The following is a 27,987-nucleotide window of genomic DNA, read 5'->3' on the forward strand; positions in this document are numbered from 1 at the left end:
TCACTCGCTGGCGGGCTTTCCCTGAGGCCCATCCCCCCTGCCATGTACCCCAGGCCCCCACAGGTGCCACACCTTGAGTGCCGGGACCAGCCCTTCCTCGTGCTGACTGGGGTGCCCAGGAAGCCTCTGCCTTTCCCCAGCAGCGATGCTGAAGGCGGCAGCCCACCGACCCACCCACCCGCCCAGGCCCGGTCGTACAGGCCCGGTCACCTGACGTGTGCCTTCCCTTGCCAGGTGACACCATCTGGGCCCCATCTGTCCTTCCTCACGGCACCCTCGGCACCTTGAGCCACCACCCCCAGCTACATTTTGGAAGAAAGATGGAGTCCAAGGTCTCAGAAGGTGGCCTGAACGTGACGCTGACCATCCGCCTGCTGATGCATGGAAAGGTATGGGGGCGGGAGAGCGGAGGGGAGGCACGGCCCCCGCAGGGGTCTTCGTTTCATATGAGGCTTTTTAAGTTCTAAGCAATCTCCGACTCCAAATGACGTTTCTCCCAGAACCTTTCGAGACTGAGCTGCCCGCCTGCTGCCCCGTCCCCTATGCCCTAGTGTGTATTTTCTACATGCGAGGGCATTCTCCTCCAGGACACTAACACTGATGCACACGTGCCAGCCAGGTGGCTAGGGCCCCACTCAAGTGCACCGGTCATCCCAGGGCTGACCTTCAGACAGGCGCTCCCCACGCTTCCTTTGCCTTTTGCTTTGAATGCAAAGTTCCCACCCAGTTCTTTTGTAGAAAGCATGTCCCTCACTTTGGCTTTTTCTGACGTTTCCTCACCATTGGCAGGAGTGTCACAGAAGCTTTCCTATCAGGTAGTCCAGATTTCAGGGTGTCACTTGGTGGGGGGCACCTGCTGGGCATCTCCCCAACTCCTCTTCCACAGTCATCAGGGCGTCTTTGCTGGCGGGTACTTAGGTGCTGCGTGAACGTCCTGTGTGCCACCCTTGCTTCATTCATGGCTTCCTGGACGCAGGGTTTGCTGTTTTGTTCACATCACCCCCCACGCTGTCCCCACACTGTCCCCGCGCTGTCCCCGCGCTGTCCCCACGCCGTCCCCGTGCTGTCCCCACACTGTCCCCACACTGTCCCCGCGCTGTCCCCGCGCTGTCCCCGCGCTGTCCCCGTGCTGTCCCCGCGCTGTCCCCGTGCTGTCCCCGTGCTGTCATTATTAGTCTTGATGCTCACATTGTCCCTGACTTGGCGTGGTTGCCCCAGCAAGCTGGCGTGTGTCCTCCCGGGGGGCCCCACCGTTCTGACTGCACATCCTCTCTGCACACCACTGTTGCTCATCCTTACTTTCCTGCTGGTCCTGGAATCAGCCGTCTCTGGAGGATGGTGGGATGGTGTTAGAGCCCAGAGGTGGGCACATGGGGTACTCACGGCTTTTGGGCTACTGTGGGCCCCAGACAGAGCTAGGGAATATGTGTGTGTGTGTGTGCACGCACGCGTGCGCTTGTGTGTGTGGGTGTGCGTAGAATCATACACACCTATGTCTGCGCACACTTGCATATTTCTCTCTAAACTGGGCTCCCTGAGTTCACACCCCCTATTCCAGTCCAATAGCACAGGGTTCATCCCGGCTCCTCTGTCTGGTGTTTGTACCATGAGAAACCCAGGGGACGGTAGAGGCTGGCATAGTGCCTGGGGCACTGCTCTCCCTAGATTTCCGGAAGCTGGTGCTCACACCTAGAGCCTCCCCTTCCATGATGGAGGGATGCTGACCGCCTTTGCCGCTCCCAGGGTGGGTGGCGTTTGGTCAAGGTTGTCCGGAGCTGGGTGTGTACCGTGGAGGACAGTCTGAGGTCGGATGCACGGCCCCACCTCCAGCAGCTGCTGCCACAGCAAGCACCAAACCCTGCCCCTGGGAAGTGAGGCAGCCTGACTGCCGGAGGGGCCACCGCCCCGTGCCCGGCTGCCCTTTGCTGCATACGGCCCTCCTGGCCTCGCGGAACTGAGGCGTTTCCCCAGGACACTGTGATCGCTGAGGGCTTCACTGTAGTGAGGAAGATGAGCTTGATTGTGGAAGCTGCTCTCTGCAGCTAGAAGCAGGCTGGCCACGCCTCCCTGAGGTGCCGTGGCAGAGCCTTGTGGGTCTGTCCCAGGCAGGGAGGTGCTGCGACGGGCAGTCCTGGCCGGGAGCGCGTCTGAACCATTGCGGGCCGCAGGCTTTAGAACCATGGCGGTGTGCTCAAGAGTCTTTCAATGTTCTACCTTTTTTAAAAAAAGTCAAAGAGCAATAGCAGCGCTAAATTTTTATGCGTCACAGAATCACTGGGGGAGATTTTATCTCTCATCCATTTCTTGCAGGGTTTCCTTGAGGCCTTAAGTGCACAGGTGATACCTGTTGACATGTTTATCTGGAAAGCAGCTGGCCATTCTCTTTCTCTTTGTCTGTCTGTCGGTCAGAGGCAGGGCAGCCTGCCTGCCCGCTCCCTCCTGACCGTCCAGTCTCCCTTCCTCACTCATGACTCGGAAGCTGGACGGCCTCGCGGCGCCTGTCACAGGATTTATGCTCCTTCTGCTCTATGACATCATCTTTCTGTGATTCTTTTCCTACAGGAAGTTGGCAGCATCATCGGGAAGGTAATTATTTTTTTATTTTTATTTTTTTGGCTGCCTCGGGTCTTCGTAGCTACGCGCGGGCTGTCTCTAGTTGCGGTGAGCGGTGGCTTCTCTTGTTGCAGGGCACGGGCTCTAGGCGCGCAGGCTTCAGTAGTTGTGGCACGTGGGCTCAGTAGTTGTGGCTCGCGGGCTCTAGAGCGCAGGCTCAATAGCTGTGGCGCACGGGCTTAGTTGCTCCGCGGCATGTGGGATCTTCCCAGACCAGGGCTCGAACCCATGTCCCCTGCATTGGCAGGCGGATTCTTAACCACTGCACCACCAGGGAAGTCCCAGGAAGGTAATTATTGAGTGAACTCTGCCTCAACTGGGGTATCTCAGAGGCACAGTGAGGTGTGGACCAGCCCTGTGCAGGGGGTGAACCGCGCACGGTGCGGGATCCCGCGCACGGTGGGGATCCCGCTGGAATCCTGCCCCGTCGCCTTCAGGCTGCACCCCCATGAGGCTGGTCGCAGAGCTTCCCGTTCTCCAGCCCTGTGGGAGCTGGGGAGTCACCCCCCGAGGCAGCCCTGCTGCTCACCTGCCCTGGTGGCCAGTCATTCCTCCCGGGTTTGAGAGCTCAGGACCAATTCCCACGTGCATTCCTGGGAGCAGTCTCCCACCTCCGGCCTGAGTGGTGGTGAGTCCATTCTCAAAGAAACGTTCCCCTGGGGAAAGTGAGCGCTGGTTTGGAAGCTGGGTGTGTGTAGGAGAGAGGTGGGCCAGGACCCCGCACCCCCGTTCCTTGCGACCGTCTCTGGCTTCGCTGGTCCCTCGTGGTCCCTGAATTGTGGGGGAGCCCCCGGAGCTCAGAGTCAGGCTTCTTTTCACAAGTTCTTCATGGGATCGCCCGAGGACCTGGTCCCCACTTTGCCGGCGGTGAGGCTGGGGGACGGGTGCAAACCCGCCCCGTGGAGCAGGTGCCCAGGCCAAACGTGGAGCTGCATTGGGTCCCTGGGGCCAGGTCTGCCCAGCCCACAGCCTGTGCCCTGGGCGAGGTGGTGGGCCGACTGGGGAGTCACGCATGTCAGGCCTGGAGCCCACCTTCAAGGGCTGGGGCGCCCAGCCTCCCGTGCTTGTGGTGGAAGCCCGAGTAACCCCCTCCCTTGTCTGAACTTCTATTCCAGAAAGGAGAGACCGTGAAGAAGATGCGTGAAGAGGTGAGTTGGCGCCCTGAGCCGCGTGCTGTTTCTGGGAGGGCAGGAGGGAGGAGGCCAGGGCCTCCTAGCAGCTCTGCGCCCAGCCCCACGCGGCCGGGACCCACCAGGAGCCCCGCATGGCAGGGATGTGAGCGAGGGGTGGCCATGCGGAGCCCCGAAGCGCACACCAGCAGTTCAGGTGCCCTCCCAGTCACGACCGGGCCACAGCCAGCACAGTAGGACAGGACCGGCCATCGGTGCTGAGGCTCGGGCGCCACCAGCCTACACGAGTCCCCGGTGGTCAGTAGGCCCTAGGATGCAGCCTACTGCCGGCCCCAAGGCTTTAATCCAGTTTCTGGGGTCTGCATATCTCCCTCCCAGAGCGGGGCAAGGATCAACATCTCGGAAGGAAACTGCCCAGAAAGAATCGTGACCATCACAGGCCCGACAGACGCCATCTTCAAGGCTTTTGCCATGATCGCCTACAAGTTTGAGGAGGTAAGGGACGCCCCTGGGGAGCCCTGTCCCGGAAGAGGGGACCTCTCAGCCCCTCTGCCTCCTCTGCCTCCCCGGGGACTGCCCCCTCCGGTCCACCTGGTGACAGACCAGGGTCCCTCCTCCCCCAAGGCCCCCCTCCCTCACTGAGCGGTCCCTCGGGGCCTGCCCCCAGACCACGAGTCCTCAGGAAAGGCCTGGCACCAGCAGTGAGGCGGCCACGTCCAGGCCTCAGCCCTGTCCACAGCAGCTGACCCCCAGTGTGTTTAGCTTGGCTCAGATGTGGACGGACAAAGGGAGAGCCAGGCCCGGGAAACCTACGCGCATTTGTGTGTCTGTGCGCCTTTGTGTGCGTCTGTCAATGAGTCCGACCTTAAGCTTTTTATGTGTTCCGGAGATTTCTGAAATTGCTGAAAGTTATCTGGAGATGCATTTGGTGTCTTTACTGGAAGGGTGATCAAGCCGGGGAGTAGGTCCTTCTGTCAAATGGATCCCCCTCTGTCCAAGCCCCTCTCTGCCCGCCAGGCCTTAGGGACAGAGGTCGGACCCTGAGTCCAGGCACCCTGGGCGTCGGCGCCCCACCCTGCAGCAGCAGCGTGACTGCACAGACGTGCACGCCTGGGGGTCCCCTTGTGTTCTCCAGCCGCCCCCCCTCATCCCCTGAGCCTGGCCCGGCCTCACAGCCCCTGTGAGCAGCCCATCCCGGCCACCGTGTCCTCCCGCTGTTCACCCTCAGCCGTTTGCCATCGTGCCTCTGCCTCCCCCTCGTCCTCGTCTCCCCCACCCCTGACAGGGAGCCTGCTAGGCTCTCGCGGCCGACGCACGTGCCTCTCCCTCCCCAGGACATCATTAACTGCATGACCAACAGCCCGGCCACCAGCAAGCCCCCGGTGACGCTGAGGTTGGTGGTCCCCGCCAGCCAGTGCGGGTCCCTGATCGGCAAAGGCGGCTCCAAGATCAAGGAGATCAGGGAGGTAACGAGCCCTCCCCGCCCGGGAGCTGAGCGCCAGGCGGTCAGGATGTCCCTAGAGCAGAGCACTAGCCGGGTCCCTGCAGACCCTGCAGCACAGAGCTTGCGGCAGGGGAGGGACGAGCCACAAGGCAGAGTGACCGTGGGAGCCCCCGCTGTGGGCGTCACGCAGAGGAGCCCAGGCCTGACTCCTGGGACGCGGCCGTGGCACCCCTCCACCCAGTCCTGGGCTCTGCTCCCCAGGAGGCCCCTGCTCCCACTGCCAGGCCCCGTTGCCTGAGAGTCGCTGAGCCGTCCCAGCTGGGGTGGGGCTTGCCTGAGGGGCCCACCTTACCTTCACAAGTTGCTCTCCCAAGGAAAGCCCAAGGCCTTCCCTTCCCCAAAGGATGGCAGCCCCCAGGCTTGATTCCTTCCAGGAAAGACGGCCACTCGCTTTAGGCCCTGTGACTGGGATCCATCTTTCTCTGTGACCTCAAACTCCACAGAGAGAGAGAATTCCACATATTTGAAAAAAAACTCTGCCTCCTGAGATGCCGCTTCCTCACCCAGTGTCGCCCGCCCTGCTCCAGGTCCGCGGTGCCCTGGCAGCAACGCGCTGAGCTGGATGGGGCTGCCCCAGGGGCTCCAGACGGAGCGTGCAGAGGGCATGGGGGGGTGACCTGGGGCAGCGTCGGGGGGTGTCCCAAGGCGTGCTGTGCCCTCGACGCCCCCGGGGGCACCCAGGAAGTGCCGCTGCAGTGCACACTGCCCCACTCGGTGGGGCCCCTTCCAACGTCTGGTCTCTCCAGTCCACAGGTGCCCAGGTCCAGGTGGCCGGGGACATGCTGCCCAACTCCACGGAGCGGGCAGTGACAATCTCGGGGACCCCCGACGCCATCATCCAGTGTGTCAAGCAGATCTGTGTGGTCATGCTGGAGGTACAGTCTGTCCACAAGTCCAGGGCTCCTCGCCAGCCTGCCCCTCACTCCGTGCCGGCCGGGGCTTCTGAGCGTCGGAGGCCTCGGGGCCCTGAGGCTTCATGTGGTCAGGGCCGCGTGAGGGCAGGCCTCAGGGACGGCCTGAGTGAGAGCTGTGCTGGGGTGCAGGCTCCGTGGGAGGGCAGCCGCCGGCTCCGGCCACCTCGGGTGGGTCGGTCATCTTCACTGGGGACCTGGGGGGCGAACGGAGAACGTGGGGAGCGTGAGCCCCTCCCCTCATTTCTGGAGTTGGATAAAGGGTTAGCAGTCCGTGGTGTGAGGGGCATTCAGCAAAGGGTCAGTCCTTAAAAGTGGTGCAGGTGTGCCCTGGGGCCAGGTCCGGGCTGGAGATGCAGATGGAGTGAAGAGGCCCACGCCATGGACAGGACCCCACTGCGTGGGCCCAGCCTGCGGGCATCAGAGACGCCGCCGAGGTACAATGGGCAGGACTTAGGAAAAGCACACGAAAACGCCCCAACTTTGAAGACAGAAAGAAGTAAACAAAAGGATTAACCAAAGGAGAAGCAAGGAAGGCACAGCTGAGCAGGAAAAGCCTCTCTTGAAAATCTGAGGGAAAAAAACCCAAGATTGAAGTTTCAATCAACACCCAAACTGCTGCAAGATTAATTGAAGCTGTCAGTAATAGTTGCTGGTCTTTCTTAAGCTAAAATGAAGTCATCGTGCCTCAAAGGAAAGGTTTCAATACCTGTGCTGGTGGCCCGGCCCCCTGGGCCCTCCTCCCCCCATGCCCGAAGCAGTCTCCCCCAGGAATTAGCCTCGGGGGCGGGGGGAGGGGCAGCTGTGGGTTCTCCCTCTTTTGTACTTGACTTGGTGTTAAAGCACCATGTCCAACCCCTTAGGAAAAAATTTGTATGGCTTTTATTTTCCTGAAGTATGATGTTGGGAAATCAAAAATATTTTTCTAGATATTTTGTTCTGAAGCTCTCCCCACACGCTGGTCACGGTGAGGATCTGTGTTCTCTTCAGTCCCGGCGCTGGGACTGCGAGGGGCCGTGAGGGTGGGTAGCAAGCAGGGCCCGGCACCCCTAGTGTGGCAGATGCCCAAGCGGCCTGGTGGGCGGCAGTGCCCGGGCGAGGCGGGGTGACGTGAACCGCTCCAGGAGGGACGCCGCCTCTGATGTCCCCGATGAGGTCAGAACAGGACATGTGGGCTCCTCAGGACCCCTCCCACGTGGCCTTGCTTGTGCCACGTTTGTGGTCAGATGTGACCCCACAGGAGAGCTTGACCCCGTTGGCTGTGGGGCGTTGGTGCCCCCAGGGCTGTGAAACGGTGAACGCTGAAGCACACGGGCAGGCGTGATAGGTCCTCAAGGGACGGGGACGAAGCCTCCTGCCATTGGTGTCATGAAGCCCCCGGAGGCCGGAGCAGCCACTTATGGGGGAGGAAGCATCACCGCAGCTAGGAGCCCCTGGTCCGATGTTAAATGAAGAGTGACTGGAGTTTCGGCCTCTGGGGTGGGGGGGTCCGCCCATGAAATCACTACCAAAGGAGGGAGGGGCTGCTCAAGGAGTGGCGGGTCGGTGGAGAATGTGAGGGTCGGGGCTGCAGCCCTGGGTAGGGGGGGCGTGTGCTCAGAAGGCCTCCCTCCACCAGAGGTCAGCTCAAAGGGAACTGGGCGTCATGGCCATCAGGGCCAGCGGAGGGCGGGCGCTGCCGTCGGCGGGGTCGGAGCGCACCATGGAGCAAGGTGACAGTTGAGGCTGAGAAGTGGGGAGCCCACCCCCCAGCTCAGGGATGGAGTGGGGTCAGCAGCGGAGTCCTCCTTTCACAGCGGAAACGGTCACTCAGGGTAGTCACGCTTCCTGCCCTGTGACCCCTAATCGCCCTGAGACCACAGAGAACCCCGCTGCAGAGGCGCCTGGACACGACCTCAGACGAACCGGAGACAGGAGGACAGGAGCCCAGCGTCACCCACACGCGGTCAGCACACAGGCCCTCGAAGCAGCCCCTCGTGCTCTCCACAAGGTCACACAACGTGTCAAGGTCATGCAGAACATCCAAGGTCACACAGCAGGCCAAGGTCACACTGTGTTCAAGGTCACACAGCACACATCCAAGGTCACACAGTGTGTTCAAGGGCACGCAGCATGCACGAGGTCACATGATGTGGCCTGGGCTGCAGAGTTGAAGCTGCCAACCCCTCTGCTGTCCCCACCTCCCTGTGTGTGTCTTGGGTTGGGTCACTCTGAGGTCGCACCGCCTGGTGGCTGGGCCTGGGTGGGCAATGGCCGCAGGAAGTCCCAGCAAAGACAGGCCGCCCTGGTCCCTAAGCTCTGTCTCTGGCTGGTGGTGCTGCTGACTCAGGACTCCGGACAACAGCCCGGGCCCAGCCCTGTGGACTTTGCTCCCAGGGAAGACGGTCACCCAGGCAAGGCGACAGGGGAGGCCTGATGGCTTCTGACCAAGGGGTCTGGTTGACATCCTCAGAATCTGGCCGACTTCTGGCGCTTGAGACTATCGTTCACCCCAAGATATGAATCCTATGCTTTTGGACACAGAATAATGAAAGGAAATTGTAGCAAATTGCATCACAGCTGTGGACTATTTCATTGGGACTCTAAGGTGCATTAAATGATGGCTCTTTTCTCAAACAGTGAAGTTGGATGTTTCTCACTCTCCTGTGATTATGCCGACTGAACGTCAGCCCAGGCCACGCGAAGCCCCGGCACTGGCACCGAGTCCCCGGGGGCCCTTTCCCAAGGACTGAAGGAGGGGCCGCCCCTCTCAGAACGCGGCGCCTGTGCTGGCGCCTGGGGAGGGGCGCGGGCGCGGGCGGGGGCGCATCCGCCCGCCTCACCCGCCACCCGCCGCCTCCTGCTGCGGCTGTGTGTAGGGCGGTGGTCCCTGGCGGACCTGGGGGCTGGGGAGGGCGGGGGCGCGGGGGGGTCGGAAGGAGGCCTCACGACTGCCCGCTGCGAAGCTGCTCTGACGCTCTCTCTCCCTCTCCTGTCCCTTTTCCTAGTCCCCACCGAAAGGTGCCACCATTCCCTACCGCCCAAAGCCCGCCTCCACCCCTGTCATTTTTGCAGGTGGTCAGGTAAGAGCCGAGCCGCTCTCGGCCTCCACTGCCAACCTCAGCCTCTTACTGCAGCCCCCGCCGCTGCCCGTTAGTGCACTCAGGTTTTCTCCCTCCTCACGTGCACGTGTCCCCCGCGCACGCTGGACGCAGAGCTCTCCCGGCACGCAGCCGGCCCTGGGGTGGACGCGGGCCACCGCGAGAGAGACCCACCAGGCAGCGTCCGTGGACAGAAAGGGCTGAGGCGGACGCCCTGTGGCGTCCAGGCCCAGGAGGACCCTGGTCCGGGCTCAGGCCTGCTCAGCCGGGCAGCACCGCCCGAGTCTAGCTTCCTGGTGTTTTTAGGAAGCTCGGAGGCAGCAAGGGCTGGGAGCGTTACCAGGGGTTTTATGACCTGGTTGAGGCAACTACGACTGTGAGAACTGGCCCCATCTCCCCTGAAATACACGTTCCCAACTTCCCACACACGAGTTCCGCCCAGGAGCATGTGAGGGAGAGACAAGGATGAAGGGGAGGCCAGCTGGGCGTCCCGTTACAGGGACGACCCTCTCTCTCCACCCTGCCCCACGCTGGCCGCAGGCCCAGCAGGCCGGCCATGGCCACTTCACACACCTGCTGTTTTGGTGGGAGCCCCTGAGCTTTCTCTCCTGCCAGGGAGGGCCTGGAAACCAGGGGTCACGGAAATTTCTGTCTGAGGCCAGTGGTTGGCTTAGCGGGACCTGGAGGGGCCGACAGGGGGGCCATGCCCTGTCTTCTGCCCTTGGACACTGGGCTCAGAGGCGTCCGCCAGGAGCTCGCTTTGTCCCTTCACAGCAGGGTCACGGCAGCCGCGGTTGAGGGACTTTGCAAAGGCCAGGCCAGTGTGCCAGGAGAAGCTCTGCGTCCAGGTGGCAGTGCTGTGTGCCTTGTTCAAGGGAGAGTTAAGACAGAGACTTCCCAGATGACCCAGGATGGGAGGGCCGTGAAGGAAAAGAGGCAAATACAAACTCTCCATGTTTTTCTCTGCTCTGTAAAAGAACCTTGTCCGGTTTCTCTCCCGCTGAGCCCCGTGAGGTGAGGGCAGGGTCTGAGCTCCCGCGGCAGCGTTTGTGGCGAATCCCCTGGGGGGAGGGGGCAGCGGCCCTCGTGGTTCAGGCCAGCCGCAGACGGCCCGCCGCATTCAGAGCTCCTTTCCTACCGTGCATCCGTGATCAGCGGCAGGTGAGTTACCTGCGTGGCCTCAGCCTCAACATGCAAGCAAGCCCGCGATGATTCCACATGGAGAAGCGCTGGCTTTATTCAGAGGGGAGGCATGTTAACATGAGCCAGAGCCTGGCAGCCTCCCGGGCCCAGCCCAGCCCCGCCCCGGCCGGCAAAGCAGGGCATCACCCACCCCCCCAGTCAGGACAGCGAGGTCCCCGCCGCCGTGGGCTTCCCAGGGGCTCAGCACCTTAACCCAGCGCCTGCGCCCTGGGGACAGGTAGTGTGGCCAGCGACTGACTAGTGTTGGTCGTCGGCAGGGGACAGAGTCACAGGAGGGTCACCGCGGCGCTGCAGGTAGCGGGCAGAGGGGTCACTGTACCAGGCCCCGGGCCCTCCCTGCCCGCGTGCAGGACGCGCTGCACACCCAGGCTTCAGAGCCTCCCACCTTCCCCTGTCCCTGGGAAGATGCCCGCACATCCCTGCTGCCGAGAGGCACTTCTTGCCATCCCAGCAGTTTCGGTCCATAAAGATTTCATCCAGACAGAACCTGTGACCTGTCGTCTGTCTGTACCTCTGCCCTGAAATGATGGTAGGCGGCCCGTGCACTTCCAGTAGAACTAGAAACCATAACACCTGAGTGATGAAAAGATAAGTCAGAAACTGAAAGTGTCTGGGATAAAGAACGGCCAGTCGGGGAGCACATGGCGGCACTGTCCCAGGGCCTGTCACACTCGGGGACACGTTGGCGCAGTGCCTGGTGGCGTCCCACGGCCCCGAGCACGCACAGCCTCCCCGATGCGTGCTGTTTCTGGTCAGGTTCCTTTCCTTCCCCACGAGGTGCCCGGGCCTCCCCCAAAACGGGGGCTCTGCACCTGCCCCACCTGCAGGCCTAGCGTGGCTGGTGCCGCACGTTCCACGTCACCGAGTCCCAGTGGCAAGTCTTTGTCTTTACTCTCCCTCGACTCTGTGTGGTTTGTTTGTTTTTTGGCTGTGAGTTTCTGGAAGCATCTTGGCTGAGGGACTGTTGAGGCAGGCGGGGCGGGCGGTGGGAGAGGCTTCGGGGCCCACTCACATGCTGCGGCTACTCCGAGTCACTGTCTTGAAGGCAAGTGACACGGTGAAGGCAAAACAAGCCCCCTCTGGGAGCTGTGCCACCAAGAGCACGCTGCCCCCAAGTCACAACGGCCGCCTGGTCCTCTGAGGCTGGAAGACGATCGGCCAACCTGTGGCTGATTTGGGTGCATTTCTCACTTAATCTGGCGTTCCCAAAATTGGTTTTGAGTCAACTTTTAAAGTTTTCTGTTTTGTTGTTTGGGTTTCTTGGAGTAAATATGTCCCGAAAGTGTTTACTCTGATAGCCGATTAAATTCTCAAAGGGTTAATAATCAGTGACTCATAGCGAGGGTCAAGCGTTTGTTCTTAGATACTGTCAGCTGAGGGGCAAGGGAGTGAGAGTCGGAAGCCGGCTGCCTGGCCCTTCCCCTCCCCCCCGCCTCGCCCCGTCGTGTGTCTGGTTGTAGCTCCAGCCACCGAGGGACCTGGGAGGCTCAATGCCAGGACCCTGCCCCCAATCTCTGCACCCCGGGCCCTGGGAGTGTCGCCTCTCCTACGTGAAGGGGGAGGGCCTTAACCAGAGGGCCCGGGGCCTGCTTGCAGGAAAGCCCTTCCCAAGGAGGGCCCTCATCCCGCAGGGGAGGCCGCGGTGGGGGACACATGGCTGCCGCTTCTCGAGCTGACGGTGTCTCTCTCTCTCTAGGCCTACACGATCCAGGGACAGTACGCCATCCCCCACCCAGATGTGAGTTTTTACTCTGTCCCTTCACCTCTCTTCTCGTCTCCACTTCCCTCCTACCTGCATGCTGCTGTCCATCGCTACTAATATTAATATTACACCATAATATTAATACTGTTCTCAGTGTTCCTGACCTGTGTCCTATCCATATGGCCCTGAGTAACCTTTAGTCTCTTAGCACTGATTCTGCTCCTGTGGAGGACTTGGCCTGACGTCCAATTGTCTTGATCGTGGCTGCAGTCCCGGCAATTCCTGCGCACGTGGGGCCTCGGGCGGGGGCCACGGGGCTGCTCTGTCCCCGGCGCCTGCCCTGGTGGGCGGGGACAGCTTGGGCCCCGTGGGCACCTGAGCAGGCAGGTGATGTGCCATCAGCAGGTCTGCCGGGATACTTTGGATGGGCTTTGAACAACTGGTGAAGCTACATGCTCCCTTTCAGGCCCCAGTCGGAGCAGGGTCCGTGCATGCACGAGATCCAGGCTGTTGGGAGCCCGTGCGGCAGACAAGGCTTTGTTCTAGCATTAGGACGCGCTCCACGCCCAGGGCCGCTCCGGACTGGGTTCCAGTCTGAGCGCAGTGTTGCTGCTGGAGGACTGGACGCCCCGAGCATGCTGCAGGGGAGCCGCAGGCCACAGGGTTGTAGATAGGCTGGGCCGCAAGGTCTGTGCTGCTGGCCCGGGCAGCGGGGTGCGGGGAAGAGAGGGAAAAGGTGGGTGGGTTTGTGTGCCATGGCCGCAGGCACGGCAAGCTGAGGTCCGACCCAAGAAGTGTCCTCTGTCCTGGGAAGGCGGGTCCACGTGCGCTGCTCTCGGAGAGCCAGTGGGGGGCGGGCTCTGTCCAGGCAGAGGGACCGCAGGTGACAGCGATGCCCGCCCATCTTGTGCAGACGCTCGCACTTTCGAACTGGCAGGTGAAGAGCCGGCCGCCTTAAGACGTAAAGTCAGGGCAGGGAGAGTTATAAGAATTCACCGACACTGCGTACATGTGAGATTCAATTCACCATCATTGCAGGACATTTCTATTGAATAGAAAAGAAAAACCAACGGCTTTTCCTTTTTAAAACAATCCTCATTACGCAACACACATGAATCAAAAGTCAGAGGAAGCTGGTGGAGACGGGGCTGGGGGCCGTCCTGAGCCACATGGGGGACGCCTGCCCTCGCCATCCCACGTGACAGTTGGCTGCGACCCAGGGCACGGCAGGTGCTGGAACCCGGGGAGGGAGCCCATCACCCATGTGGAGTGAGCAAAGCATAGCACTGGTGGGGTCGGGACAGGCACCGTGGCGTGTGGGTTCCGTGGACCCCAATAGAGCGCCCGCATGGTGTGACAGAGATCGGAGGAGAAGCCGGTTTACAGGGTGGCACAGCCTTCACTCCCCGTGGCTGGTGGTCTTGTGCCTTTGGAAAAGCATCTGTGCAAAAGCAGACTCAGAACTCAGCACACTTGGTGGTCTGGGCCATGAGGGGCAGTTTACCCAGAGCAGGTCTGAGGTGAGGCTCCGACCCGCAGCCCATGGCAGACCTGTGCTTCCCTGCTGCCCGAGGCCTCCGCGCTGCAGGCCTGAATTCCTGGTCTGGATTCCCTAGGCCAGGGCACACACACCGAGCGAGGCTGGGGGACTTTGACTGGTTTGGTTGGTTGGTTTTCAAATCAATTGGTTGTTTTGCTCTTTCCGTGTGATTGTCTCAGTATCTCTGAAAAATGGGTAGTTTCAATTTTTTTTCGGATTTTAAACTAATTTATAGCTAGCTATTACATGGTTGCCTCATTGAGTTTGATAGAGATTTGAAACACTTGGTTTTTTATGGTGAAAGGGCTTTTGTGAAGGACCCTGCATTCCCCAGACCGCGTGTGTGATGGAGCAACTGTTAGGACAGAAGAGCAGGAATTTGATAAGTGCTTTCCTTGCAGGAATGGAAAGTTGAAGGCTTGGACCATCACTAAGAATCGTTCAAAACAAAATAAAGCGGTGACGAGTGACCACGGCCAGGAAGGCACTTTTATCTGAGCTTAATATTCAGTAGGAATTTTTTAAAAGCTTCATTTCTTAGAATGCAAGTATAATAATTACAGGAAGTACTAATTTGTTTTATAAGGTAACTGAATACACCATTTGAATATTTCAACACCAGTGGCTGACACACAGCCCACTGTCATCTCAGCCGCTAATTCCTTCCTGAGTCAGGCACAGACTTTGAGAAAATACATTTCTTAGAGCTGAGCATTTCTTCATCTAGAGCTAAAATGTGCGCAGTTTTTCCTGCTTTCTGCTTTAACCCACGTAGGAATCAGGGCCCCACCCTCACCAGTCTCCCTCCAGGTTCTCGCCTGCCTCGGCCCTTGTTTTACCGGAATCCTTCTGGAAGCTCATAGCTCTTGGGCATTCGGAGAAGCCAAGGACTGTTGCATGACTGGGCCTGTCGCAGCTGCAGGCCTTGGTCACGGCCTGTGGCCAGAATGCTCCAGGACGGCCGCCCACGGGTCCTGCCCGAGGGGTCGGGTGTAGTTTCAGACACGAGGAAGGACCATGGTGGCCACAACTCAGGACGCAGGAGCAGATGCGAAGCCTGGACAGACACAGCGTGGCCACCACTGCTCTCTCCCACCTCCGCTCTTTCTGTCCCTGTACTGATTACACCAGGAAGAAATTGGTTTCTTCTGGGAGAAATCAGTCAACGTCAGGCATGCCCTCACGTTAATGGGCCGGCGGCCTCCCTTGGAGCCTGGACATGGGCTTTCGAGGGGCTCTCACCAGAGCTGGGGGCCAGGAGCAGCGGAGCTGTCGGTCCCCGCGGCGCTGGGTCCCAGCAGAGGGTGTTGAGTATCTGGGGGTAGATGGGCGCCGTGTTAGCCGGGAAGCTCGTCACTTAGAGAGTTAGCAGTGGGGAAACTGGGAACGAGTGAGTCATAGTAAGTAGAAGAAACCAGTGGGAGTGCACAGCTAGATCCCGTGCGGACGGTGGTCCCTGGGGCTCTGCTCACAGCGGACACAGCCAGGGATGGAGTGCCTTCCCCACCCACCTCCTTGGTGTCCCCCTCTGGGAGCCCACAGGGAGGTGCCACTGAGGCTGCTCCTAGCCTCTTCTGGTGAGAGCCCTGCACGGCCACCCCGCTGACGCCCGCACCTCTGGCTCTTTGTTCTTCCAAGATCGGAGGATCTTCAGTCCTCTCCTTTTGCAGCTCAGAGTGGCGGGGAGGCACCCCGGCCTCACCTGCCGCAGAGCAGGAAACAGGGGCAGGTTAACGCTTGCTCCTGCCCCTCTCCCCGGGGTTGCACACCCTCTCCTCGGAGCTGAGCTCTTCAGTGGCACGGCCCTCAGCCCGCCCCTCCCAGAATCAGAATGTGCATTTTCACAAGACCCTGGGTAACTTGTTTGCCCGGAAAGTCTGAGAAACACCGATAAGGAGGACTGAGAAGGGAGAACACAGATCCAGTTGAAGTCCCAGGGTTAGCGGATAGGATGGAGGGAGGGAAGCTTCTAAGAGATGAGCACAGAGAATTTCTCAGAATCAATAAACAAAAAATTCTCACATTCAGGAATCCCAAGAAATCCCCAACTAGATCAACCAAAATCCATTTTAGACGCGTCCAAGTAAAGCCGCGTGACACCAAAGACCAGAAGTGAATCTTCCGAGAGGAGAGAGAGAAGGAGTATTATAAAGGAGCAATTGTGGTGGCAAAAGAAAAGAAAACAACTGTCAACCTAAAATGCAACCTCCAGAGGATCTCCCAAGTTACAGATGTTTTCAGACAAACAACTGTGACCTTCTAAGGGCCGCCAGTCAGTAGAAGGAGAATGATCCCAGAAGGAAGGCTATAAATGCAAGAAAGAATGGTGAGCAAAAAAAATGACCATTTCTTTCCTTAACATAAGCACAAATCATAAAGAAAACATTGATATTTTTGACTACATTAAAATTTAAACATTTGGGTCAATGAAAACAAACTTTATAAAATCAAAATCAATGCTATCTAATTGCTGGGATTAACTATCAGAGCTAAATGGGCACCGACAGCATACATAAGATTAGGATGTGTTTGAGGGGATTAAAACATCCTGTAGGTCATTGTATCGTGCAGGAGGAAGGCAAAGATATTGAATTAAGACTAAATGGGGCTTCCCTGGTGGCGCAGTGGTTGAGAGTCTGCCTGCCAATGCAGGGGGCACGGGTTCGTGCCCCGGTCCGGGAAGATCCCACATGCCGCGGAGCGGCTGGGCCCGTGAGCCATGGCCGCTGAGCCTGCGCGTCCGGAGCCTGTGCTCCGCAACGGGAGAGGCCACAACAGTGAGAGGCCCGTGTACCGCAAAAAAAAAAAAAAGACTAAATGTACGTGTTAAAATTTCAAAGTGGTGACTACCAGAAACACGTTCACTTTCATAACTTCCATAAAGGTACGGAGGGGAAAGCGGGTGGCAGGAAAAGATCAATCAGCACAAAAGGAAGGGAATGAAAAAAAGAAAAGAAACCCTTGAAGATCAGGACAATTAACATAAGATGACAGAAATTCGTCTACATCTGTGGGTAACTGTGATCAAAGCGGGAGAAACTTTCCAGTTAAAAAACAAAGGCTGTCAGAGGGTTTTTTAAGAAAAGCTAAACAAAAAGACAAGCAAACAAAAACAAAAAATATATATCAGTTTTTTTTTTCAAGAGACACACCTAAAGAATAAGGACCTAGAAAAATTAAAAGAACAGAAAATCTATTCTAGGAAAATACTAACCCAACGAAACAATACACCATTATTATTATTAGTGGGGGGAAAAAAACTTTACAGGAAATTACTTAGTCATTACTTATTGATAAATGCTTCACTAGAAGATAAAACATTTAAGTTTGCACCTAAAACATAGCTTCAAACATATATAAAGGAAAAAATTAACAAACCATTAAGAGAATTTAACAGATGTTGCAGTGGAACCTTAACAGACCTCTTTCAATGAAGGCCAAGTAGACAAGTACAGAGATTCTGACAGTGCAACGTGAGCCCGAGTTAACCGACGTGCACCGAACACTCCCCCAGCACAGCCACTGAATTCATGAAAACGTTTACACAGCTTGATCACACCCTAGACCGTAAAGAAGACTCACCATCTTTCAAAAATTGGAATCAGATAGATGACTCTCTCCCCATAGAACAATTAACTTGAAATCAATAATTAAAAGGTGAATTTCAAAAAAAAAAACCTTGTCGTTATTGAAAGTTAAAGAAGACCAGAAGACCACAGTGAATGGAGAGACACACGATCATCCTGGAAACGACACCAAAGATCTTTCCGGGTTGAGGTACGGATGCAGTACAATCGCACACAAAATCCCCGCAGGCTGTTTGGAATTTTACGTGAAAGAGGAAGAGCCGAGGATCACCAAGCTAGTCATGCAGACGACATCTGATAGGACAGTCTTTACAGCGTAAACAAAAACCCACTCCTTATGTACCAAGAACTTCAACACGAGAGAGAAAAATTCAGCACTTTTGGAAGAAAACAGTATCTTTCAGTTCACAGATCAGGGAAGGATTTCCTAAAGCAGAAGCACAAACCATGAAGAAAATAGTGATGAATTCAACTACATTAAAATTTTTAAATTCTGTTTCTCTCAAGGCTCCGTAAGGAGAGTGGGGAAAAGATCTTTTCAGCACATATAACCGGAATAGGATTAGTATCTGAAATACGTAAGTTTACGTGAATCGGCGAGAAACAACCCAAGAGAAAAATGGGCGAAAGACACAAGCATTTCGCAGAAGGGGAAACGGGACTCGCAGACTAAACCACGAGGCGGCCCGTCCCTAGATGCGCGCGCTGGCGCGTGGCATGTCCGTCTGGTGGTGACTCGTGGAGCCGTGCGCTTATGGATCCTTCTGACTTGTCGAGTATTTGTCTATGTTTTATGTCCTGACACAGAGTTCGGTGGAAAAGGCAGTTATGGAGAAATGTCTGTGACTGATGCCTGCCTGCTGGCTCCGCCCTCCACCCTCCCCTCCTATCTTCCCTCGCAGTGGTTTGTAGGCACTGGCCAGATTAGAAAGTCTGATTCTCGTTTTGTTTTGTTTTACGGCAGAAATATCTCGAAAAGTGGGAAGTCCCCTTAGCACTTAGTGCTGTGCCCTCCTTTACAAATGTAGAAATGGAGGCAAAGTTAAGGCCAGAGCCTTAACAGACAGAGAGATGCCAGCTGACACCCATCCGCCCACCCACTCAAGGGACGGGTGCTCCTCCAGGCACCACCGTCCGGTCAGTCCTTCCCGAGATGTCACTTTGTATTCGTGGGTGCCTGAGGGGGGATCTATTTGCTGGTGTGGCCACTGTTTCATACAAAGCAGCAATCCATTGCAGTGGGACAGGTCAGGGCCTGAATCCCTGAACTTCTGCGTGCCAGACTTTGCAGGTACAGCGGAGCCCACCTCGCGGGTTATCTGGCTGTGCCTATAACGTGCGTGGCCGACGGGCTCATCCATTTAACTGAGAGCAGGTGATGGAGAGACCAGAGGAGCACCCGCGGGTGCAGGGGCTGTGGGTGGCCAGGTGGGGACGCCCCGCTGGTTTGCGATGTTCATTCACCCCCAACTCACGTGGGCAGCACTTCAGCCTGCCCATCCCTCACGTGGCACCGGGCCTCGCAGACAGGGGCACGAGGCCCACGGAGACCGGATGTGCCCATCTCTACAAAGCTGATCAGTGTTGGAGGTGACTCCAACCAGTTCTCCCGCCCCCAGAGCCCCGCTCTCCCCTGCCATCTCGACCAACGCACAGCAGTGCACTCTTGGAGACTCAGGGACACGTAGGAGAGGGCCCTGCCCTCATGGGGACCATGCCAGCCCGGCCATCGGACACATAAGCATGTGATGGGGGTAACATCGCAGACCAGGAGCAGAGAGCAGCCTGGCCAAGGCCCCTTAAGCCCTTCAGGTGCCACAGGGCCGCCCCTCGGGCTCCCCGCTGACCCCCGGCCCCGGGTGAAGGGCTGGAACCCCCAGGATGCCAGTCCCGCGCCAGGCGGCTCTTCTTGCACCAGTGCGGTGTCTGCACGAAATCCCAGTGACGGTCAGAGCAGGTGGCCTGCCTGCCCTGGGCTGGGCTCTGGACAGCCAACTGGAGGTTTGTTGTCTCCAGAGACGGGGTTTCCTTCTCCATCCTAGGAACTTGTGTTACCTCCTTGTGAGGAGACCTTAGACCCGGTTCCAGCACTCCGTGTAGGTGGGCTCGGGGCGCAGGCGCCGCCCGGTGTCCCCGTGATTCAGGGTGATGATGTACTCAGGGGAGGCGGGGTTGCAGGACCCAGTCGGTGCCCCACACACACACCCTCAGGCCCCAACGCCCATGGGTCCTTGCCACCTTTCTCATGGAGCCCTGGAAAGAGGAGCCGTTGCTAGGGTACCCGAGCCGCGCAGCGGGGTCCCCCACCCTTCAGCGCCTTCCCTGCGGGGTCACCTCGCCCGTGGCGTGGCAGGTACGGGTCCCGTCACACCTCTTGTCCCCAAGACTTGGGTTGGTGTCCCCATAGCGGTGTTTCCCGGGTGTGCTCTTCTCAGGGGGCTTCTGTGCATGTCTGCTCAGGCCACGCTTAGCCCAGCGGTGTCAGTCACAGAGCAGACCAGCCGGGCAGCAGGTGTGCTCTCGGCCCCCGGCCCCCCCGCACTGGGGACTCTCAGAGCTGAATCTGACCTCAGGTCACCACGTCCCCGCCCCAGAGCTGCCAGGCATGACACCTGAATCTAGGATGAGGCCGGTTCTCTCCGAGCAGGCCCACCCCCAGAGTGGGGAGAGGCCTGGGGCGGGGGAGGGCTGCTTTTACGGTGGGCTTACCGTTTCCAGGGAGGGAGGGAGGGAAGAGACAGCCCCACACTGGCAGATACCACAGGAGTGGCCAGGAGACACCAAAGTTTGGCTGCAGTGACAACCCACCCACATCCCAGCGGCAGCACAGCGGAGGTTCTACCGGGAAGGTGTGCCCGGAGGCCACAGGCTGGGCACGGCTCGGCCCCTGGACCCCGACCTGTGGAGGCAGAGGAGGCCGGACTGGCCGGCCAGCGCGCCACCAGCCCTGTCCCCACGGCCGCACCTGCCGGACACGTGACGGGGTGGCAGGCTCTCGGGAGGAGCCCCCGTGGGGCAGCCGTGATCCCCCACGTACTGGGAAGGGGCGTTCGGCATTTGTTAGGAGAGCGCGCCTGGCCCATGGGAGGCCAGCAGCATACCCACTCCTCTGTCGCCCGAGGGCTCGCCCGTGAAGGCCATGGACGTGGAGATCCCAGCACTCGTACCTGCCCCCACCCCCGACACGTTCTGCAGAATGGGACCCACGTGGTGACTGGTCAGACCCTCGTCTCACCTGGGGGCGCCCTCCACGCTCCCTGGGTGCCCACACCTGCCAGCCGCAGGGGCTCTGTGGAGGCCCCATGCCGGCCTCCGGGCTCTGGAAGCATTCGGGCTGGGCTTCCTTTGTGAAGGTTGGGAGTTGAGTGCACGTCCTGGAATGTCCTGGGCCTGTCTCCGCTCGGCTGGAGATGTGGGCCGGGCCAGTGGGTGAGCCAGGGCTGAGGATGTGCCCAGAAGTCTCCAAGGCCGGGGGTCCCAGCATTCAGACAGCCCCTATCTTCTGTTATTTGTAGTGTTTACTTAAGAAGTGAAGCTCAGATAAAATAACTAAAGAAACTGCATTTCAAAGCCCCCACCAATGTCTAGTGGCTGGGGGATGGGGGCCAAGGGGCAGGTGACAAGGGATGGGGCACGGGGGTGGTGGGGGGAAGGGGCATAGGCATGGGACCCCCCCCCCCAGGAGCCCTGCACCCTCTTGGCGGCCCTTGCAGCTCCCTCGGTGGAGCCTTCCAGCACTGCTTCCTGTAATCCTGGAGGCCGCAGGGGGCGGGCGGTGGGCCCCGCAGGTGGCCCCTCCAAGTCGCCCCATGGGTAGAGTGAGGGCCTGTGGTGGAGGATGCCGGCCGTGGAGTGGGCCATGCCCGGGGCCGGGGCCAAGTTTGCAGAAGAAAGCCAACCCACCGATGTGAGTGGGTCCCGCGAGTGACAGCGTGACGTGGAGGCACTTGGGGCCCAGCGGGTCCTGCTCTGTGGCTCTAGGCCCTCCCCGTGGAGCCCGGGGGCCCGCCTGGCGGGGGCCGAGGGAGGAAAGGACTCAGTGCGCCTGCCAACCGACCACGGCCCTTTGGTTATCCCAGGCCAAGTCCTTACGTGCTGCTGCGTCTGCCATGTGTCGCATGGCCCCCTTTCTATCTGTGCAGACTTCCGTTACGCGTTTTTAATTTGGTGTGACTTGTACTCGATGACAATAACCTTCTTAGCTCTCGTGTCCCTCCTACCCCAGCAGTTGACCAAGCTCCACCAGCTGGCCATGCAGCAAACCCCCTTTCCTCCCCTCGGACAGACCAACCCCGCTTTCCCCGGTACGTACCCAGCCGCCCTTTCTGACCTCCTCTCTTCTCACCTGGGGCCTTTCTCTTTCCGAGCGGTCTGTGTTCAGGGCAGTGAACGGAACAAGTACAGCTCTGGAGTGAGGGCCAGGGACGCGGCGCTCTGCACGCTGCCGCGGGTGGGCGGGGGTATCTCTGTGCGTCTCCATGACGGGTCAGTCACCCTACAGCTGGCCTTCCTGAAGGAGACACCCCCCCCTCGAGGGTCCACCCTGCTCTCTGCTGCCCACCGGCCGTCGGGGAGGCCCTCCTGCAGGAGGTGGTGCACCCGCAGGGCGGCTCGCCTGGGATGGCGCCCCTGTAGCTCAGAGTGGCGCACCAGTCAGACTTTGAGCTTCCCTAGTTGAAGTGACCTTGCTTCTCTCCTTGAGGGCAAAACATTAAATCTGTTTCTTCTTTGCTCTCCAGGAGAAAAGCTGCCTTTACACTCCTCCGAAGAAGCTCAAAATCTGATGGGCCAGTCGTCAGGTAAAAGAAAACCACGCTAAAGGGAGAGCAAGCAGGCCAGGAAGGGACCTGGCGGGAGGAGGGGGTGAGGGGGCTGCTGGCCAAGCGCCTCGGGGAAGGGACACCGGCGCCACCCAGGGCCGGGGCCCAAGTGGCTGGCCCCAGGTCTGCACACGCGGCTCCCAGCTTCCGCCCCGTTCCTGCTGGGAGCATGGTGGGTCGGCTCTGACTGGGCTCGGGGCACAGCTGCCCTGTCATCCAGAGGCCCCACCTGTGTGTCATTTATTCTCCCAGTGGCACAGCGTGTGGGGGTCTGGGGTGAAGGACTGACCACGCTGTGTGCCTTCCAGAAATGTGTTTCATGGGAGATGAGATCACTGTGGCCTGGATTTGCACTAAAACACTCCCCGGACAGGGCAGGGCAGGGCGTGGATCCGCAGGTCCTGTCACCCAGGCTTGGAGCAGTGGGCGCGGCCCGCTCACAGGCCGTTGGGGAGCAAAGCCCCTGCAGGCATGTGGCCCGGACCTGCCAGGTTCCCTGGGAGGGAGGCGGCCCCCACGCTCCCATCCCCACCCACACGGGCCTCGTGAAAGCCTGGATCAGAGCAGAAGAGCGAGTGCCAGCTAAAGGGGAAATGCGGGAGAGGCCTGTTTGCAGCGGTCGTAGCCGTCACCCCCACTGGTGTGTTCCGGGCCTCAGGGTGCGTCCGCCCCTCACCCATCCCTCATGACCACGTGGGCCCAGCTGAGACCACGGGGCTCAGGAGGCGTCTCTCCAGCTGGGACCCCAGCTCTGATGCTTCACGCGCTCACTGTGGGCTTCTCAGTGCAGCCTTTAAGTTAATGCAGAATTGAATGAGTGAACACTAGAGAAGAACATTTATAGAATGTTTCTGATTTTGGAACTGGATACCAACCTTTACAAAGTTATGTGTCTGGTGGTAACACATGTTTGGGTGTCTGTACAGTTTATAACGTGATTGCAGATAATTGCCCAGCCATCGTCTCCAGGAGACGACCTGGGGACTCCAAGCACCGGGCTTACCTGGGACACACGGCCCCCACCCCACCCCGACACGGCCCTCCCAGCACGGCCTCGGGGACGTGGGACCCGTGTTCACATGCCCCTGTGACGACCTCCCTCCCCAAGGCCCCGTGGGACCCAGAGCGCTCACACACCACACTTGCACGCACACGCGCACGCTCCCGCCACGGCCGCGGGTCGAGGAGGCCGGGCGGTGGTCGCGTCGTCACCCTGAAGGCCATGCCACGCCGCTTCCCAGGCAGCTGGGCTTTGTGTTGGGGAAGCAGCGTTCGTGACTCATGGGAAGCTCACCAGTGGGTGTGACTTCAGCCCCTTCTACAAGAAGCCCCCTGATCAAACATCATAAGCTATAGGTGAACAGGTGTGACCCCCCAGCGGTGTCACCCAAACCAGGAGGCACCGCACGGGACTCGGGACCAAGGAAATCTCTTAAGTGACATCTTAAATGTCACTGAGGGTTGAATGTTTATAGGTGGCTCAGCAAGTAAGTACCTGTATTGGAAATACCTTTACGAGAAGAGATAAAGAACAGAAACCGCAGGTTTAGCTGTGACACAGAAAAGTGACGGATGCTCTGGGGTGAGCTAGCTCGTTCAGCCTAGCTGAGCCCCGTGCCCCGCGGGCCCCAGGGCAGGCCCGGTCTCACCGGCTCCCTGTGTCCTCGACACCGAGGGCCACGGCACATCTGGTTCCGGGGACACTCGTGCCATGGAGGAGCATGCCTGTGGGGCCGGGGGCCGGGCAGTCGCCTTTCTTGGGACCCCTCGGTGCCTTGTGGGGATTAGCCTGAGGGGCAGGGGCCAGGGAGGGAGGAGCGTGGGGTGGGAAGAGGGCTCAGGTTCTGGAACGTTCCGAAGGTGCGTGAGCCGGGTCTGCGATAGTGTGCCACGGGGAAGGTGGGTGGAGCTGGGGGCTCCGGGTCTGGGCTGAGCTGCGGGACCCACGACACTGGGACACACGGGTCTGGGGCGGGAAGAGTGGGGTCTCGGCTGTGGGCTCTGAGTTTGAGACGCCTTCTGACGGGATGGAAGCGCCTCGTACACAGGAGTGTGTCTGCCCCAGTGCTCACCCGCGAGGGCAGACCCTGCGTCCCCTCTGGGCCCCTCACACCCCACCTGCGTTTTGTGATCACTGTTTCCAAAGTGAGTGTGGATCTTGTCCTTGAACCCTGAGAGGCTGGCTCTGACTTGGTGGGTGCTGAGCTGACATTTGTAAAGACGGAAGCTGGGCGTGTGATGAGCTGGGCCTGGGTCTCAGACCGGGACGCCCTGTGGAAGGGCACGGCCTCCCCTGCCCGGCTCTCGGGCCTCCCTGCCCCCACCGGAAGCGCTGCCCGGGGGCGGGGGCCGCAGAGCGTGGGAGGGAACAGGGGCAGCGGAGGAGGCCTGCTGTTGGGTGTGGGGGCGGGAGGGTGGGCACCCAGCACCCAGCACCGGCGTGAGCAGTGCGGCCCGTTCTCGGGGCGCCAGGCAGAGCCGCCAGGGTGTCTGTGAAGGGCGTCTCGAGAGACTACACAGCAGAGCAGACGAGTGGCAGTGTCGTGCCCAGAGCGAAAACGTGAACCTGCGTCCTGCTGGGCTCCTCTTCCTTGTCTGAGAGACGCTGGGGTCAGGAGGGTGGTCCAGCCTGGGGCTGAGCGCTCACAGGCCGCGGCCCCCGGCTGCGCAGACCCTGCCCTGGGCAGCCCCGGCCCTGCCTGCCTATCGGCCCAGCGGGGCCGAGCGCCGGGTGCAGCGGGAGCAGCCTTCTGCCCGCCTAACCGTCTCCCCTCACTGTGCCCAGGTCTGGACGCCAGCGCCCCCGCCAGCACTCACGAGCTCACCATTCCCAATGATGTGAGTATGCCGGGCCCCGCCCATCCTGAGCCCGTGTGTGCCCCCCCGCCCATCCTGAGCCCGTGTGTGCCCCCCCCGCCCATCCTGAGCCCGTGTGTGCCCCCCCGCCCATCCTGAGCCCGTGTGTGCCCCCCCGCCCATCCTGAGCCCGTGTGTGCCCCCCCCCGCCCATCCTGAGCCCGTGTGTGCCCCCCCCGCCCATCCTGAGCCCGTGTGTGCCCCCCCCGCCCATCCTGAGCCCGTGTGTGCCCCCCGCCCATCCTGAGCCCGCCCATCCTGAGCCCGTGTGTGCCCCCCCGCCCATCCTGAGCCCGCCCATCCTGAGCCCGTGTGTGCCCCCCCCGCCCATCCTGAGCCTGCCCATCCTGAGCCCGTGTGTGCCCCCCCGCCCATCCTGAGCCCGTGTGTGCCCCCCGCTCCCTGCCCTGGATAAGCAGCTTGATGCCCATGGGGGTGGGTGATATCACCCCAGATACCAGCCAAGGAAGCAGCTGGTGGCGCTTCAGGGTTGACTCGGAATTCAGATGCCGGAGCTGCCTGGGGACCCCGGCTGCCCCCATTTGAAGGCCCTGCCTGGTTCAGGGTCAGCCCTGAGAGTAGGGGGCCCAGAAGTGCTCCATGGGCCCTCGGAGGGCCTCACACGCTCAGTTATCTCCCGACCGCCCTCTGGATCCCTGGGTTATCCTAAGAATGTTGACTCCCATCCCCAAACCAAGACAACAGGGCTGGTGTGGGGCACGTGTCCTAGAGGGGTAGCTGCCTGAGGGCGGCATGGTGATGGCTGGGGACACGGCCTCTCCAGCTCCCGTGTCCACTCAAACATACATCCCTCCAGCCCGGGGGCGTGGCCTAGAGGGGCCAACATGGCCTCGGGCCCACGGAGGACGCTGGGCCAGGTGATGCGGCCGCATAGCCGCTGTGTCTCGATTTGTCGGGACTTCTTGCGGTCGAGGCCAAGCAGAGGCCAGGCACCCGCGGCTCCCGTCCTCCAGCAGGAGCGGGGTGGGCGTGCCTCTTCCCTCTGGAGCCTTTGACGTGCTGGGGGTGGGCGGGCCAAGGCAGTGCTTCCTGCAGCTTCCCCAGCGGCTCGGCAACGCACACGGGCTGCGGTGGATTCTCCTCTAAGAAGCTCCTCCGTCCTTTCTTCCAGCTAATAGGCTGCATAATTGGACGCCAGGGGACCAAAATCAATGAAATTCGACAGATGTCTGGAGCGCAGATCAAAATCGCCAATGCCACGGAGGGGTCGTCAGAGCGCCAGATCACCATAACGGGGACCCCGGCCAACATCAGCCTTGCCCAGTACCTCATCAACGCCAGGTGAGGCCGGCCAGCCTGCACGGGCCTGCACGGGGCTGCCTCCCGGGGCTTCTCTCTCCTGGCTGGGTGTGGCGGGGGAGCGTGACGGGGAGAGTCTCCAGGTGGACGCGGGCCCACATGCTCCTCTGCACTCTCATACCTGACCTTTCACCTCCGGTGGTGCCTGCACGGCCCCAGACAAGTCGCCAGGCGTTGGCGCCTTAGGCGGCAAACTGTGGGGAGCCCGGCGTCCACACGGACTCGGGGCGTCTGAAGCCAAGCCTCTGGGCCTCACTCTTCACAGCTACGGGGAGCTGTGAGGGCCAGCCTGCGCCCTGCCTGTCCCTGTGCAGTGGGAGGGTCTGGGCCCTGTGATGGCAGCGCCAGCCTCGTAGCTGTGCTGCCAGCTCTGCACACCCAGGAGGTCCCTGGGGTTTGGAGCTGCAGGGGGGGCTGCTTCACTGGCCTTTCCTGGGACCTCCGGCCTTCTGCCCACGGGGACAAGCTGGGAGTGGCCTGGCCAGCACCTGCCCTGTGCCCACCCCACGTTCTCTGCTCGGCAGAGGCCTGGGTCTGGGGTCATCGAAGGTCAGCATGAAAGGCTCTGTAGTTTCAGGGAACAGGTCACTGGGTTTCTCTGCTCTCACACATCTGTGGTTGTAAAGACCCCCCGACCCAGACACTTGGTGGGCGGCTGCCAGGGAACCGTGCAGAGGGAGGTCCTGTGGCCGGAGAGCCAGGGCGGAGCTCCTGGGCATAGCGGACACCTCCCTCGGCCTCCCTGCTGAGGGCGACCACACCCAGGAAGCCTCCAGAGCCGAGGCACAAGGGCCCTGCGTCCCTCTCCCTGGCAGTGTCACTCCCACGCCTCTCCCGGCAGTGGCTGTAGAAACAGTTGTGGCAGCCTGGGCCTGTCCTGGTGGCTGTCGTCACGCCCCATGTGGTGACAGGTACATGGGCCCCTGTGGCGGGGAAGGAAGGCCCCGTGGCTCTGGTCCCCGGTCCTCAGCTAGTGGCCACTGCGCTGTGAGCCAGGACCGTCCATGGCAATGAAGAGGGAGGTGCAAGCCTCTAAGGACGCCTCCGTCTGTGAGGACATGGTGACCTGTGCCCTGTGCCCTTGTCTCTTCCAGGCTGACGTCCGAGGTCACCGGGATGGGCGCGCTCTAACCCCGCCGACGTCCCCACCACTCGCCTGTGCAGACCGCCCCCCTTGCAGATATAGAGGTTTCTTTACTACAGAAGGTGTCTGTGCCCTAGAGATGCACCCACAGCGCTCCATCTGTGTCTGTGAGCCCCCGGCTCCACCCCGACGCTGCTCCAACTTCACTTACGCCCGTCTCCTCACGCGTTGGCATGCCGTGTTCATTATTTTAAATGCTTTGGGGCCACTCCCATCTGTGAAGTTTTAGAAACGTTGTTCCTTAGTGTCCGTGTAACTGTTGTTTTAAGATTTGGTTTGACATTTGGACGGCGCTTCCAGCAGCCGTCCCCTCCAAGCCCCAGGAGCTGTGGCCGCAGGGAGCTGCCCCTCCCCAGTCCCTCGGCCTCGGCTCCCGTGGCCACACGGGTCAGCGCCGGGCAGGGTGCACGTCTCCCTTTGTCCAAGGGCAGGAGAAAGGAAGGCTCGGGGTCCTGACCCGGGGTGCAGGGCGAAGCGGGGATGCTGGGCCCCGGGCGTCTTCGGGGCTGAGAGAGGGGACCGGCCAGAGGCGTCTCCGCACCGCGTCCCGGCTCAATAAACGTGTGCACTGCCCCTC

The 27,987-nt window shown here is 60.1% G+C and overlaps 1 protein-coding gene across 8 annotated transcripts; it reads left to right on the plus strand.

The window, feature by feature from the left end:
* Positions 1-239: 239 nt before the first annotated feature.
* Positions 240-27,987, plus strand: PCBP3 (poly(rC) binding protein 3). 8 transcript variants are annotated; one of them, XM_065876934.1, is made up of 13 exons: positions 240-389; positions 2,563-2,586; positions 3,729-3,761; positions 4,122-4,238; positions 5,078-5,209; positions 5,994-6,122; positions 9,146-9,289; positions 12,138-12,179; positions 21,499-21,574; positions 22,010-22,069; positions 24,876-24,928; positions 26,079-26,248; positions 27,361-27,987. In XM_065876934.1, the coding sequence occupies exons 1-13, from the start codon at positions 321-323 to the stop codon at positions 27,395-27,397; spliced, it is 1,086 nt and encodes a 361-aa protein (XP_065733006.1). In that variant the 5' UTR covers positions 240-320; the 3' UTR covers positions 27,398-27,987. The 8 variants fall into 8 exon arrangements, with proteins under 8 accessions (XP_065733006.1, XP_065733008.1, XP_065733007.1 ...); XM_065876936.1 differs by having other exon boundaries at positions 9,146-9,220; positions 21,496-21,574; positions 27,361-27,397; XM_065876935.1 differs by having other exon boundaries at positions 252-389; positions 21,496-21,574; positions 27,361-27,397.

Source organism: Phocoena phocoena, chromosome 4, assembly GCF_963924675.1.
Source record: "Phocoena phocoena chromosome 4, mPhoPho1.1, whole genome shotgun sequence".
Classification (NCBI taxonomy): Eukaryota; Metazoa; Chordata; class Mammalia; order Artiodactyla; family Phocoenidae; genus Phocoena; species Phocoena phocoena.

Coding starts and splice junctions, on each gene's coding strand:
- PCBP3 (XM_065876935.1), top strand. CDS start 321: ATGGAGTCCAAGGTCTCAGAAGGTGGCCTGAACGTGACGCTGACCATC. Junction 9,290..12,137: donor TGCAGCCCCCGCCGCTGCCC/GTTAGTGCACTC, acceptor CTCTCTCTCTAG/GCCTACACGATCCAGGGACA. Junction 12,180..21,495: donor ACGCCATCCCCCACCCAGAT/GTGAGTTTTTAC, acceptor CTCCTACCCCAG/CAGTTGACCAAGCTCCACCA.